Below are 14,748 nucleotides of genomic sequence, written 5' to 3' on the forward strand. Positions count from 1 at the left end.
AGCAAAGCCAAGGTTCACGCGATTTGGCAAAGGCCTTCAAGGTGAAGGGCAGCCTCCTGCCCTCCCCACGTCTCTGGCTTCCTGCTTTTACTTATTTTTTGGCTCCTGAATGTTCCATACTTTCTCGCCAGATCATTGATTAATTTTTTAAAAATTCTTATTTTAACCAGCTTTTTGAGTTGCTTTCAGCATAAAAGTCAGTTAACGTATTGATTCCACTGGACTGCCCCAAGCAGAATCTCTGTCGTCTTTCTAAACCTCTCTTTCCTCAACTCTAGAATGGGAATAATAAAAGAGGTCTCTCAAAACTTTCTATGAGGATTGGCGAGGTCACGTACATACTACCCTCCAGAATAGTGCTTAGCAGATAGCACGCATCTAGCAAATGTTAATTTTCTCCTTCCCTTCTTTCCAGCCCCTTCTCTCCTCCTTCCGCTTTCTCTGTGGTGGGAGAGCCCTGGGGCAGGGCCTCCCTGGTCCTCAGCCAGCCCTGCTGACCCCCAGAGCCTGCCAGGACCCCACCTCCTGCCCACCCCTCTGCTTCCCAGCCTTAGTCCTCAGGGACCCGCCCCTCAGCCTTCAGAGCTTTTGCTGTTTCCTCCCACACTGGAAAAGGGCCAGAAATAATGTTTCCTGCTGTCAGCACCCTTCCCCAGCCAGCCGGAAGCATCTCTGCCTACAGAGAGCCACAGCCACCAGGCAGGTCTGCCAATTCTACAGATCCAGCGTCAGCTCCGTCTCCTCTCCCCTCACCCCCCAAACAGGCATGAGGGAGGGTTGAAGTTTTTCTTGATTTTTTGATACTTTTAAATTTTTGAATAATTTCAGATTTAGGGGAAAACATGCAAAAATAGTACAAAGAACCTCTGTATGTCCTTAACCTAGATTTTCCAAATATTCACATTTTACATCATTTGCTTTGTCATTTTATCTAATGATTTGTCTGTCCATATCTATACACACGCATACATTACTATTATTATTATTTTCTGGACCTTTTGAGTGAGAGTTATGTCAACGCAAAAAAACCAATAACTGTTCACGCCCAGGAGACATGTTCATCGAAGTTTCAGAGAGGGGTTCAGTTGCCAATTCCAGGTCAACGTGACTCTGACGTTGGGAAAGGGACTCACACGGTTACCAACAGGGCATAGCAGGAGAAGGGTGCCTTCTGATCTTAAGAGAGTGTGTTCCTTAACAGTTAGTCCTATCCAGGACCACGTGTTGTCAGACTTTTCAGTTGTCAAGTTTCTAATCTGGAACAGTCTCTCAATCTGCCTTCGTCTTTCGTGATCTTAACATCTTTGAAGAGTGCAGAGCAGTTATTTCATAGAATGTGCCTGAATTTGAGTTTGCCTTTTGTGCCTTCATGGAAAAACTCAGGAGATGCATATTCGGCAGGAATGCCACAGAAGAGGTATTGTGCCCTACTCAGTGCGTCAGAGAAGGAGGCACAGGATGTGTTTGTCCCATCACTGGTGATATTAACTATAGTCACTTGGTTAAGATAGTGTCTGTTGGGTTTTTCTACTATAAAGACATGATTTTCCTCACTGTAATTAATAAGTATTTTGAGAGTATGTAAATATCTCATTCATCATCAAACTTTCACCCTGTGGTTTTAGCATCCATTGACAATTCTTGCCTGAATCAGTTACTACCACAATATTTGCCAATTAGTGATTTTTTTTTAACTCCACAACTTTCTCTACTTTCATTCTAACATAACAAAGAATCCCCCCCATTTTTTTATTTGTGCATTCATTCGTTTATATACGTATGGACTCATGAATTCCTGTTTGATTCAGCACCTTATAATTATTACTCTCTTTATTTATATGGAGGCTCAAATTGTCCCAGACTTGGTCCATGGGAGCCCAGGAGCATTTTTTCTATTCTTCCTGCATCTAAGAGCAGGGCCTGTGTTTGTTTTGCTCATTGCTAATCCTAGCTCCTAGGATTTAACGTATTTTAAGTGAATGATAGAACTCTTGTGTATAAAGTAGCAATAATAATAATAACCAGTATCATAGGGTTTTTGCAAGAAGTGAGCTATTACATACAAAGTGCTTAGAACACCGGTAATATTAATAGCCAGTATTTATTCCCACGTACCAGGTACTTTCTAAAACTTTGACACATATTAATTCAGTATACTGATCCTGTGGGGTAAGTAATATTATTTCCTTGTTTCACGGAAGACGAAACTGAGGCTGAGAGAGACAAAGCATCCTGCCCAAGGTCACACAGGCAGTCATGCAGGAGATCCAGGATTTGAAACCAGGGCCATTTTTTCGGGGGCCTGCATTCTGACCCCTGTGCCATAGCATCTCCTTATACCTGTCATGAGACTGAGACGGATGAACTGATGAGTATTCAGAAGGAAGGGTTTTGATGGACTGAGGATAGGAAGACGTCCAGAGGGACCAGCATGAGGGCTGTCACCCAGACGGCCGTGCAAAGTGTGAAGGCCCAGACCCCTGGATAGTCCTCCACACGCAGCTCCCCGGGCATCATCTTGTGGTCCTGGGTCTCTTCTAGCCTCACCTTTCTAACCTCTTTGCTGCCTCCTACTCATCCTCCTACCACTGCCTTCTCTCAACCAGGCAGCGCTTCACTCACCGGGAGCTCTGGGTCATAGCCCTCTCCAGGGCTCCTGGACCGTCAGCTCCCTGCCCACTGGTCCATGACTCTGACCACTGAGCCTCTGCTTCTCAGCACTGGTCACTGTTGCGCCCTCATAGCTGTTTATTTGATTTGTCAATTCACGTCTGTCTACCCTGATAGACTCTGAGCTCCGTGAAAACAGACGCCACATCTGCTTTTGTTGCCGTTGTATCTCTGGGCCACCTGACGCATAGTAGGCACTCAACGAATACTTGTGGAGTGTATGAATGACCACAGCCCTTTACTTTCTCATCCACTCTTTTGTTGGCTTTTCCCCGGGTCCTGAAGAGAGTGTCCTCAGCTATAAAGAGTGAGGGTACTCTTGATGGTTCAGAGAAGGAGACAGCCTGTTTCGAAAATCCCACACGGGGCAAGGAGCAGATCTAGAACTCAGGCTCCTTCCACCTTCGTGACTGTGTCTCCCATTGCCTTCCACCTCAGTGTGCAGGGTCCCAGCCCAGGGAAGAAACTCTGGGCTTCTGGAAACCCACACAGAGGGACTCTGGGTGGTAACTAGTTATCAGAAAAATGGAGTTATTTATATTCCTAATGCTTAGTTTTGAAATTTAGATGATAGAGGTGTTTCTGGTGATTCACACCAATACCAGGAGTGGCCTTAGAACCCATCTCTAACTGACAGCTGTGATTGGCTGCACAGTCCTGCGGGTGACCGGGAGAGACCTTTCTGGGAAGACAGGCTCATGCCTCCCATGAAGTCTGGACCCACCTGGTAATAGTACATGTCAGAGCTACACCCAGAAGATTAGGAGATTTACCTTACAGCACGGGTGATTTGCTGTCCCTGACAGGCACAAGACAGGAGTTTCTGTATCAGGTTCACCAATGGGGCCAAGTAGAGGGTGAATATCAATTGAAAGGAAAAGCTTACGTGTAACCCAAGCAACCAGCTAGGACCACAGGGAGAACACCAGGAACAGGGCTTCTCTGCATCAGAGTCACTTTGGGGGCTGGTTAAATGCACACACCTGGGCCCTACCTCAATAACGCTAGGTCCCAGCCCCTAAGAGGGATTTTCGTCTTTTGTAATCCCCCGTCCGTCCAAAGTGATTCTGATATAACTGGGCTTTGAGATCCAGCGTCTCAGAGAAAAGACTGTAGAACACGACCTGGGAGTGGGACACATTCAGTGACAAACATACAGTGGAGACACAAATTTTGTGAGATAATCCAACACTGTTTATCCCAGACAGCTAAGTAATTATTGTATAATGTGTTCTGTGCACTAAATGATTCTGAGTGGTAGTTTTAATGTGTGAGTGTTCCATTTTATGGATTCCATGTGCATATACATCGTGTGTGTGTGTGTGTGTGTGTGTGTGTGTGTGTGTGTTTTAACGTAGATGCCCTGTTCTTCGGTTGGTTTTGACATATATGCTGGAAAAGAAACCTCAGTATATGTAATAGAAGTTTGCAAGGTAATAATGATTCATCAGATACCATCCCCATATTCCTAATAGTCTAAAATATTACTCGGGTCTGCCCTCAACCCCTGTGGGTGAGCGTAGGACAGTTTGATTGCAGTTGATATAAAAGGGGGCTCCCAGATCAGGAAGGAAAAGAGAAACAACTAGTGAAAGGGAGCAGGTTGAGGAGAGCTGAGGTGGTTTCCGTGAGCACTGAGGGAGCTGATCTTGAATCCTCGCCTGAAGAGTGGGGTCAGAAGGATAATTCACTCCCCATGTTTCTCTTGAGTTTGGCAACATCACAGCCTTCTGTATTTCTTCATTTGTTAAATACAACCTGCCACCCCAGAACTTGTTATCTTAGTTTTCCTCCAGTGCATGTATAGGATCACTATAACGTGGGGGATTTGAAGGAGCCGAAGTACCAAGATACTGAACTGGTATTTGCTATAATGAAAGCCCTATGAAGACGGAGAGTTTTGTCTCTTGTTCACTGTGGTGGCCCCAGGACTGAGAACGGTACTTGGCAAATGGTAGGTGTTCAATACATATATGTGGAATGGCCTCTGTGAGATTCCAAACGCAAAGAGAGGAGGAGACTTCCATCTCAGGATAGATACGTTTGAACTCAGAGTGAGGATCACACTGATGGCTGATGTCTTGTGGTAGCCAGCTGCATGAGTGTCCTCCAGCTGCCAGAGATCAAGGCGTTGGCAGGGCTGGCTCCTTCTGAAGGCTCTGAGTGAGAATCCTTTCCATGCCTCTCTCCTAGCTTCTGGTGGCTTCCAGCAATCCTTAGTGTTCCTTAGCTTGTAGACACCTATCTCTAGAATTCATGAGAATGTAGATAAACTTCCATTTCTTCTAATGGCAAGCTAAATAATTTGGCCAAATCCTCTTCCTGATGACAACTTAAAAAGCTGGGGGAAGGATAAATTTTGTTAAAAGCATTAAAGAATTGACCAGATAGTGAGGAAGTATTGGGCCAAAATCTACAAGGAGAAAACTCAGAGAAGGAAGCCCAGCACATACAGCCCCCTTTGCCGTGAGATCATCTGCTAATCTAGCAGAATGGGTTACAAAACTGATCACTCGTTTCCCGTAAGTTGGCACCGTGAATCTCTCTAACTCCAGGGTGAGAGTAAACAGGAGGTAAACCAGTCCTTGAGCAGACTTGCCTCAGGTTGGCTTCACCTGGCAGCCCAGGGGATCCCAAGCCTTAAACTCAGTTAACGGAGTCCCAGACTGTTAGTACCTCCAGGTGCCCAGTAGAAGTAAACAAAAATCCTTTCCAAAGAAAATTCTTTTATGAAGAAGGGGACTATCATCCTTGTCTCAAATTATTCCTACAACTGACTTTTCGTATACAGTGTCCAGGATGCCGAGATAACCAAGTGCTTATGGAAACAGGACACCATGAGTGAGAACCAACAGAAAGAAATTCCCCCTGAAGATTGGAGATGTTGAAATCGTTAGACCCAGAGAATAAAATACTGATGCTTACTTGTTTAAAGAAATGAAATATCTTTATTTTTATGCCTATGGGCTTAAGAATACCTGCAATAAGTAAGAAACTATAAAAAGTATTATAGAATACTTGAAAAAGAACCAAGTAGAATTTTTAGAAGAAAAAAATACAATAACTAAAATTGAATAACTCAGCAAGGAGTTTAATTGTAGATTGATACATCTGAATAGGGAATTTGTGAATGCATAAGTCAGAATAAAGTGTCCAGAATTCAGCAAAGAAAGGTGAAAAATATAGAAGTAATGATGAGAGATATAAAGGGTGCAGTTGGAAGATCTAACATATGTTTGGGTCCTACAAGGATAGGAAAGAGAGAAAGAATAGGAGGCAATATTTGAAGAGATAATGGCTGAGGATTTTTCAGAATTTATGGAAGATATCAATCTACAGATCTAAAAAGCCCAGATAATTTCAGGCAAGATAAAGAAAAAGAAATCTCTGACTAGACATATCATAGTGAGACAGCAGAAAACCACTGAAAAAGAGAAAAGTTTATTAAGCAGCCAAGGAGAAAAGACAGATTACCCTCAAAGGAGCCAAGTAAGATGGAGAGTTGACCTGTCAACAGTAGGGGGCCCGGAAGATATTTTAATTGCTTCTTCATTGTGATGAAAGAAAATAAATGTCAACCTAGAATTTTATCCCCAGTGAAAATACCTCTCAAGAACATTGAAGCAACATTCTTTAAGCAAAATAAAAAATACAAAAAGATGAAAGCTGTACATTATTCATTGCAGTACTACTTGTAATAGAAAAGACTGGAAACAACCCAAATTCCATCAGTAGGAGGCTGGTTGACTGAACTATGGCACATCCACACAATGAGGTGTTCACGCTATTCTGGAATTATTCCCAAGTCATATTAAGTACAAAAAGTATGTATAGTATGCTACCTTTTATCTGAAATTGTGGGGTACACACATATATATGTGTTTATATTACAAAAAAGAAAAAAGATTACAATACAAATATCAAATCATGTCTGTGTACCTGAAACTAATATAATGTTGTATGTCAATTATACCTCCGTTTTAAAAAAAGGAAGAAAAGAAGATTGCACACAGGGACACAGAGGGAGGGGACAGAAGTGTCGATGGAAGTTAGACGTCTTTGAATAAACTTATTTTGTAGATTTGACTTCGGAACTGTGTAAATCTCTTAAATAACATCAACACAGGATTAAATTTAAGAACTAATCCCTAAAATTAAAATCAACTGTGTGTCAAAATTGGTGTCATAATATATAGAATGAAATTATTCTAAGAATTTAAAACAGTAATTTTCTGCACGTCCTCAGTAGAATACAGCCAAGGAATAAAGAACTGACAAAACACCCCCTTCGCCACCTTAGACTGTTTCGAGTAATCTTACTGTTGGTGCTAGCATGGGTCCCGTTATTCTAGGACTGTTGTGTGTATATGGTGGGATCAGAGCCAGAACCGTGGGCGAGGAGAGTGACACCCTTAGAGCAGAGAATTTAAGGAGGCACACCTGCGCCTGCACCACCCTGAGAGTAATACCTTCTTAGATTTTGCACAACATGGCGCCCGCTTGCCTCCCCCTGGTCCTGGCCCCGTGGAGGATAAAGCAAATGAAGAAGTATGTTGGTGTGATTCTGACCACGACTTCGGTGTCAGAGGGTGATTGATGAGACTGAGTGAGACCCAATACTCCTGAAATTGAATTGGAAGTATCAGCATCAATTCATAATATTTCTCTTCTTGTGATACGTTTTATCTTAAAAATAAGGACACATTTCCTAGTCTGTCCACTGAAAAGTCCAGAAACAGTGACTAACCAGGCATAAGGAGACCCCCAGTGCCCAGACTGCGGTGTTAAACACCACCTGCCGCTGAAAGTTACCATGGATCTTCGGAGAAATGTACACAGTGGGCCTGGAATATCTTTTCTCTCCAAACCCGATTATGAATTTATAGGAAATAGTGAGAGCAGAGGAATGTATTAAATGAAAATATCGGGTTGCAATTAGCAAAATCCAGACTGTTCCTTCAATAACGACAGCAACAAAATGCAAGCAAAAGGAAAGGTGGAGAGGAAAATCTACAGCATAGAAGAAACTTAAGTGACAAATTAACGAATAACAATATAAAGAACTCGTTTGCATCCCAGTTCAAACAAATAAACTGTAAGAACAAAATTAATGGGACAGTTGGGGAAATGTGAACACTGACAAGATATGTGATGATATAAAGAGTTATTGCTGATATTTTTCCCCAGATTGTTTTGTTTCCAGTCTTACTGAGATATAGTTGACATATAACACCGTATTAGTTTGAGATGTACACCATAATGATTTGATATATGTATATATTGAAAAATGGTTACCACAAGAAGGTTAGTTAACATCCGTCGCTGATATCTTTTTGGTGGATGATATGGTTGCGTTTGAAAAGAAAGTTCCCATCCTTTAAGATATGCCTACTGTTTACAGGTGAAACAGTATGACGTTTGCTGCTAAGTAATTCAGGCTGAGGGGACGTGGCGGGAGACCAAGAAAAGAGAATTGTCCTAGAGTTGGTAATTGCTGAAACTTGTGATGGGCAGATGAGGGTCATTATACTATTTTTTTTCTTTTGTTTATGCCTAAATTTTTTATAATGAAAATTTTAAAAAGAACAAAGCCAAATAAAGATTTTTCAGACAAAAATCCTGAAGTCAAGGAAATTCTGAAGGAATTTCAGGCAGAAGGGAGATGATTATAGTTGGAAGGTTAGAAGTTTCAGAAGGAATGAAGAAGGAAAAGTGTAAAGAAGAGGTAAGTCTAAATGAACACTGACTCCATGAAAGGATAACAGCAATGCCTAACGTACTCTTAAAATTACAGAAGAGAGACACACGCCGCAAGAGTAGCATGTAATTGAGGAGTTGAATAAAGGGAGTCAAAGAGGCCTTAGGTTCTCGCATGTCTGGAAAGAGGATTTGCTGTTAAGTTACAATGGGTAGTAGGGGGTTTGGGATGCTTGTTACAATGTCTAGAACAACGACTTGAAAATGAGGAGTGCGTAATGCCAGATACTCGTTCTGGGGAAGGAACATGGAAGGATAAAAAAAATTGCTCAATTTATCCAAAGGCAAACAAGAAGTAAAATTAAAAAGAGCAGAACAGGTGGGTTAAATAGAAACACAAAATAAGATGGTAGATTTAAACCCAAATGCATTGGTAAATTTATTAAAAATTAATTGATGACCTCAGTTAAAAAATAAGGATGTCAGACTAGAAATCGAGCTATATGCTGTTTACAGGAGATGAATCGAAGGCATAAAGTTATAGTGGAATTAAAGGAATGAAAAAATTATCCCGTGTAAATACTAAGCAATAAAAAGGAATGGCCATAGTCGTATTAATATTAGATGAAGTAGGTTTTAAGCAAAAAACATTAATAAAGAAGGTTATTGAAAAATGATCAAAATTTTGATCGGGCTGAGTCTGCCCAGCGTTCACCTCGGAGTCGGGGCAGGAGTCGAGCGTCTGTAATAAGGAGGAACACGTGGCTTGTGGTTGCCAACCATGTCAGTTTCTTTGCCGGAGAGCCAATCTATGGGTGTTTCCTTTATCATCGTTGGATACAGGGTATTCTGTGCCCTTGCTGTGTGTCCTCTTTTGTGTCATATTTCACAAGAGTTGGTTTTGTTTTGTTTTGTGTTCGTAATAAGTGAATGATGAGGGCAATTCTATTCCAGGCAGCCTGACATCAAAGCATAAACCCTTAATGATATTAATTCTATGCTTACAAATTACCTAATAGTAGGTAAAGCTCTTTATACGTGTTAACTTGTTTAACCCTCATCATGACCTATTTTGCATCCCCATTTTAAGATGTGGAAACTGAGGCATAAACACTTCAAGTTCAAGGTCGGAGAACTAGAAAGGGACGGAACCAGGAATGGACACCTGTCGTCTAGTTCCGGAGCCTCTGCACCCACCGCTCTGCTCTCAGAGCACTTCATGATCACCAGACACTCTGATGCAAAAGAAGGAGGCTTTGGGGAGGTACTGATAATATTTTTTCACCTGTAAATAAATCGTTGCTCTCTGATTGGGGAAAAATTCATATTGAAGAGCAATTAGCCTAGAAGAGCAAAGACAATTTTGGAGAAAAATGGAGAGATCTTCCTATAAGATCCTAGTACTTACCAAAGCAATAATAAGTAAGCACTGGGCTTTGGGTGGCAGGTGTAGACAAACAGACCTGTGGAATGGAATTGAAAACCTAGAAACAGACCCACACAGGTATCGGAGGGTAGAATAAACAGAGATGTGTTACAGATCAGAAATATGGACGATTTAATATATTCTGTGGGGAAAAATGGCTATCCATATGGAAAAACATAAAACTGAGTTGCTCCCTTGCACCACATGTAGTTACAAATTCCAGACAGATTTAACACTTTTTTTAGAAGAAAACATAAGAGAAATATCTTTATGTATTTATGACTATATTGAAATTTCTAAAAAACCCAACCTTCTATATGATAAAAGACATCATATACCAAGCAAGAAGATGTGCCACAGATGGGGAGGAAATATTTGGAACTCACAAAACTGAGCACTGATGTCCAGAAGGCCATCTCCCAATTAACAAGAAAAGAAAAACCGAAGTCAGTAGAAAAATGAGCAAAGTATTTGAGTCGGCAATTCACAGAATTTAACAAATAAAAATATAGGATATAGAAACCTCAAATAATTTTTAACATAAGTATGTCCTGTATTCCTAGTATATGTGCTAGGAAATCTTATAAAAGTGTTCTTCTATTTTATTTGGCATCTTTACTGAAAAAGATGCTCGATCTAACTAGTAATTAGAACATACAAATTACAACAACAAAAAAATGCCACACGCGTCAATTTAGCAGAAACTGATCAAGACTGATATTTGCCTGTGGGTGTCTAAATGGGTACAACCACCTTAGAGAGAATTTTGCAATACCTACTAAAGTTGAAAATGTCCATTGCACTATGACCCAACAATTCTACTTCCAGGTGTCTATGGAGAAACTTTCTCATTCCTGCATAAAGAAACATGCAAGGGTGTTAATTGCACACTATGAAAGCAAAAAAAATAAATAAATAAAATAAAAAAATAAACCAAAACCAACGAACAAAAAGATGAAGACAGCCCTGTGGTCCCTCAGGGGATCAAACATTTGTGGTTTCATAATTGTAATACATAATATGTGATACATAATCGTGTCATCATAATCATGTAAACAAAAAGCTAAACAGTAGTTAAAAAATGAATGATCTAGAGCTGTACGTTTCAAAATGGGTAAACAGCAAGTATATTTTGTTGCATGAGTAAGACAAATGACAAACGGATGCTTACAGTAAAACTTAGATACTCAAAATTATAGAATACGCTATTTATTGACATGTATATGCATCCTGGAAGTAAAAGACTAACATACGTGGGAGCGTGTGTCTTGGTGGTTGCCTCAGATGAAAGTGGGAAGAGGCGAAAGCATAGATGAGGTTTTAGCTGTATTTCGAAATTAAGAGTAAGAAGTAGTTTTTTAAAAGAAAGTAAAGGGTATGGCAGGTCCTACAATGCCCAGAGGGCTTCTAGCTCAGTGGTCGGATTTGGTGTGATCTCTGGCTTAGGTTGTCAATCTTGGGGCTCTTCTTGCATCACCTCCAAAGGGGAGGATGTGACATCTCCAGTGAGCCATCACCAAGCCAGCAGCTGCTATCAGGTAAGCCAGGTGTGTGTCTGGGTGGGAAGGGAGCATGGCTGGCAAGGACAGCATTGAGATGCCTTTCGTGTGCATCAGTCCTGCCTGAGGTGAAGATGATGGATGGTGTTTGGATGTCCCTTGTTCACATCTAACTTGTCTCAGCAGCTTTGGCAGATGACAGGGGCTGTCACCTCAGAGGCTGCTCTGACTTGTCCTGACCCGCATGGGGCCTCAGTACATTAAGCCACTCCTTGGCCTCACCCCTGCTAACGTCCCTTCTTCCCAGCCTGCAGGTGGATTTTACTCCCTCTCAGGCAGGGAGGTGCCGTATCTCTCATCACCTCATCCTCTCGAGGTGGGGAGACTTGTTTTTCTTTCCCTGCTTGAGACGATACTCACCGGGGTTGACGAAACACCTCATCTAGCTGATGCCTCAAAACCTTACGTGAAATGGATGAAACTCGTGATGGAGAAGGTGAGATTTTTCCCAATATAAGCGCAGACAGCTCTTCTGCTGGCCCTGTGCCCGTTCCATTCTCCAGTGTCAACTGGTCTGGTAAGGAGCTTTCATTTCTTTAATTATCTGGCCCAACCTCAACCCTGAGTGGGAAAGAGTGATTTGGGGTTGAATCGGGAAAGCCTTTTGGTACTACTTGTTGTTATTGTTATTTCTGGGGAAGGGATATTTCCAACTGTTTTCCCTTAAATCTGGGTAAGGGGCCAGGGAGGAGACCTCATGAACTAGTTCTGGGTGGTTTGTATCTGGCCAAAGTAACGTTGCTTATGGTTTCTATTTCATCAAAACCCAATCCAGGGGCCGGCCCGGTGGCACAGCCATCAAGTTTGCACATTCTGCTTCGGCGGCCTGGGGTTCACTGGTTCCAATCCTGGGTGCAGGCCGGGCACCGCTCGGCAAGCCATGCTGTGGCAGGCATCCCACATATAAAGTAGAGGAAGATGGGCATGGATGTTAGCTCAAGGCCAGTCTTCCTCAGCAAAAAGAGGAGGATTGGTGGCAGATGTTAGCTTAGGGCTAATCTTCCGAAAAACAAAACAAAAAACCTAATCCAGACTGAAGCTTTGTGAGACACAGTGCCATCTCATGGGGGCTGGGAGTTGAGGTCCTGGTAGCCTGTGACAGTCCTTGCCTTTTATCCAAAGAAAGAAAGCTGCAGGCACTCAGAGAAGCTTTAGACCCACCTAATGTATCCTCTGTTTGGTCCACACATTGGTATAAAGAGGCCATTTTCCAAAATGTAGTGGAGCAAAAAGGAGCTCATTCTACTTGTTGCAATCTGGTGCCAATCAATTGCAAACTAGCTGGTGGCTGAGAAAGGAAAATTTATCCGATTAGCCAGCAGTATCGGAAGACAGTGGACTAGTGTCCTCAAGAACCATCTTGAAATCCTACAGAATCTGGAGGCAGTTCTATAGGGGAAATGGGCAGAGAAGGAGGGGTTTAGGATGTCCACTATCCGATGAGACAAACTTCAAGGTGCCGCATTATCTCTTTCCGCTATCCTTCATGATGGGTACCAACACAGAATTTTTCTTTCTGGAGGTTGTCGTGTTCCTGGGGAACTCAGAGAACAAAATTATCATCTTATCATAGCTGGGAGATATATGTAAACTAGAGTCGTAGAAATAGCAGATCATGTAATCTGTAAAAGTGAGAGGTGCTTAATCATCTAGGCTAAAGTGCAGGCTGGAATGTGTTCACAGACTAGTCAGTCAGGGTCATAGTTACAATCTTGCTTCTTTCCCTTAGATGGCTTCCCTGATGTTAACTTAAGATCTAGCTGTTACAATTTCTCCACTGTCTGTTGTAACTTCATAATCATATGAAGTATTTGGGAATAAGGCCATTGACATCTTCTGACTACTTCCTGCTAAAGGGGGAAGAATTTGGAAGCTTAAAACTGGCAGTGTGGATCTAAGCAAGCCTTTTAAATTGTCTCACTCTTTCTTGGAACTGAGGGTTAGTTCTGACCTTTATTAAGACTATTCAGTCTCCTGATTGTTTTGATGGGGACTGACATCGTCGGAGACACCAGCAACATTTTCTATATTTCCAACAAAGGAAGAAAAGGAAATGATGGCACATACCAGGGCAATGGTTCCAAGGAGGGTAGATAGCAAAGTTGAGAGAGCAGAGGAAAAGCAGGTCATGCCACCCATGAATCCTGCACATGTATGTTTATATTCATTGACCAACTGGACAATTTTCTTTCCCTTGTTGTCTATTGTGATCTGTACTTTATGATATACCTGACTAATTTGGTTTAGGGTCTACGTTAATCCTTCATTAAAGAAAGTTAATTCCTCTTCCAGCCAAGCAGTTTCTAGGACCTGTACTGCAGAGTCAGGTCTAAGTTCTAGTTTCCGATATCAAATAAGATTTTATATCAGTGTCATCCTATTTTAGTTTTCAGGGCTTCAGAGAAAGGGTGGTTTTAGTTTTCAATGATTCTAAATGAAAAGGACAGAAAAAAATTGAAAACATTAATTTGGAGCTCTGCACCAGATACTTGAGGAAACTAGAAGAATTCAGGTACAGTCCAGTTTACAGGAAGAAAGCAAAAACCTCAAAGACAATTATCAGAACCAAAATCCAACATCCACAAATGTGTGTTATCATTTCTATTTAAACGTAATTTTTTTCTCTCTAAAATCACCCTCATTTTTACCAAAGATAGCCAAATTAAGACTTATTAGTTTGAAAAATAGATCTAGTTTAAAAAAAAAAAAAAAACGTGGCCCAATTATTTACATAAGTACAGTAAGAATAGCAATTGATCATATTTGCTCTCTTAAATCTGCTTTGCTGGAACTTTTTACAAGGAATCTCAGGTTGAAATTTAAAGGCCTCTTGAAGCCAAGAAAGCCAAACTAAAGACTTGTTATCAGACTCCGCCTGCAATACCTACAGATTTGGGTGAATTTCTCTCTTCTGTAGGTCCTTAAAATATCCTGGGGTTCCCCAACCTGCCAGGGAAGTGACTTTCCTTACTCACCTGGTAAGGTTGAGAATCCTGTAAGCAAGGTACCAGGCCAATTTTCCAAGTGGTTTTATTTAATAAAGTCCAATCTTTGCTTCTCAAAGCTGTATGGTCATATCTGAGTTTATGCATGTTTCTCTTAAATATGACATTCCAGTCAAAGCCTTGGTAATATAATCAGTGTGTCCTGCTATAAGGAAAACAGATTCTTATTGAACTTATGCAAATAACTGTATTGCCATGAAAATAATACTTATTCATTAAGAGTTCCCAAATTCTGGAAGGATCAGGTAGGGAGAAATGTAAGTGTTTCAATTCTGTTTACAAAAGTTTAGTTTACCAAATTGTTATAAGTCATAGTTAGCTTAAGAGAAAAAGTTTTCCTTAAACTTGAAAAAAACCAAAACAGTAAAAAATCAGCAACATTTCAAATGAA

At 41.2% G+C, this 14,748-nt stretch overlaps 1 protein-coding gene across 1 annotated transcript in view; it reads left to right on the forward strand.

Moving 5' to 3' along the window:
* Positions 1-14,748, forward strand: part of ACCSL (1-aminocyclopropane-1-carboxylate synthase homolog (inactive) like) — a 101,563-nt gene that overhangs the window by 16,023 nt on the left and 70,792 nt on the right. Inside the window, exons 2-3 of the mRNA XM_046643019.1 lie at positions 9,458-9,631; positions 11,240-11,788. Of these exons, the coding sequence (XP_046498975.1) occupies positions 11,764-11,788 (25 nt within the window). The 5' untranslated portion in view covers positions 9,458-9,631; positions 11,240-11,763. The remainder of the gene's footprint in view (positions 1-9,457; positions 9,632-11,239; positions 11,789-14,748) is intronic.

Source organism: Equus quagga, chromosome 17 (assembly GCF_021613505.1).
Source record: "Equus quagga isolate Etosha38 chromosome 17, UCLA_HA_Equagga_1.0, whole genome shotgun sequence".
Classification (NCBI taxonomy): Eukaryota; Metazoa; Chordata; class Mammalia; order Perissodactyla; family Equidae; genus Equus; species Equus quagga.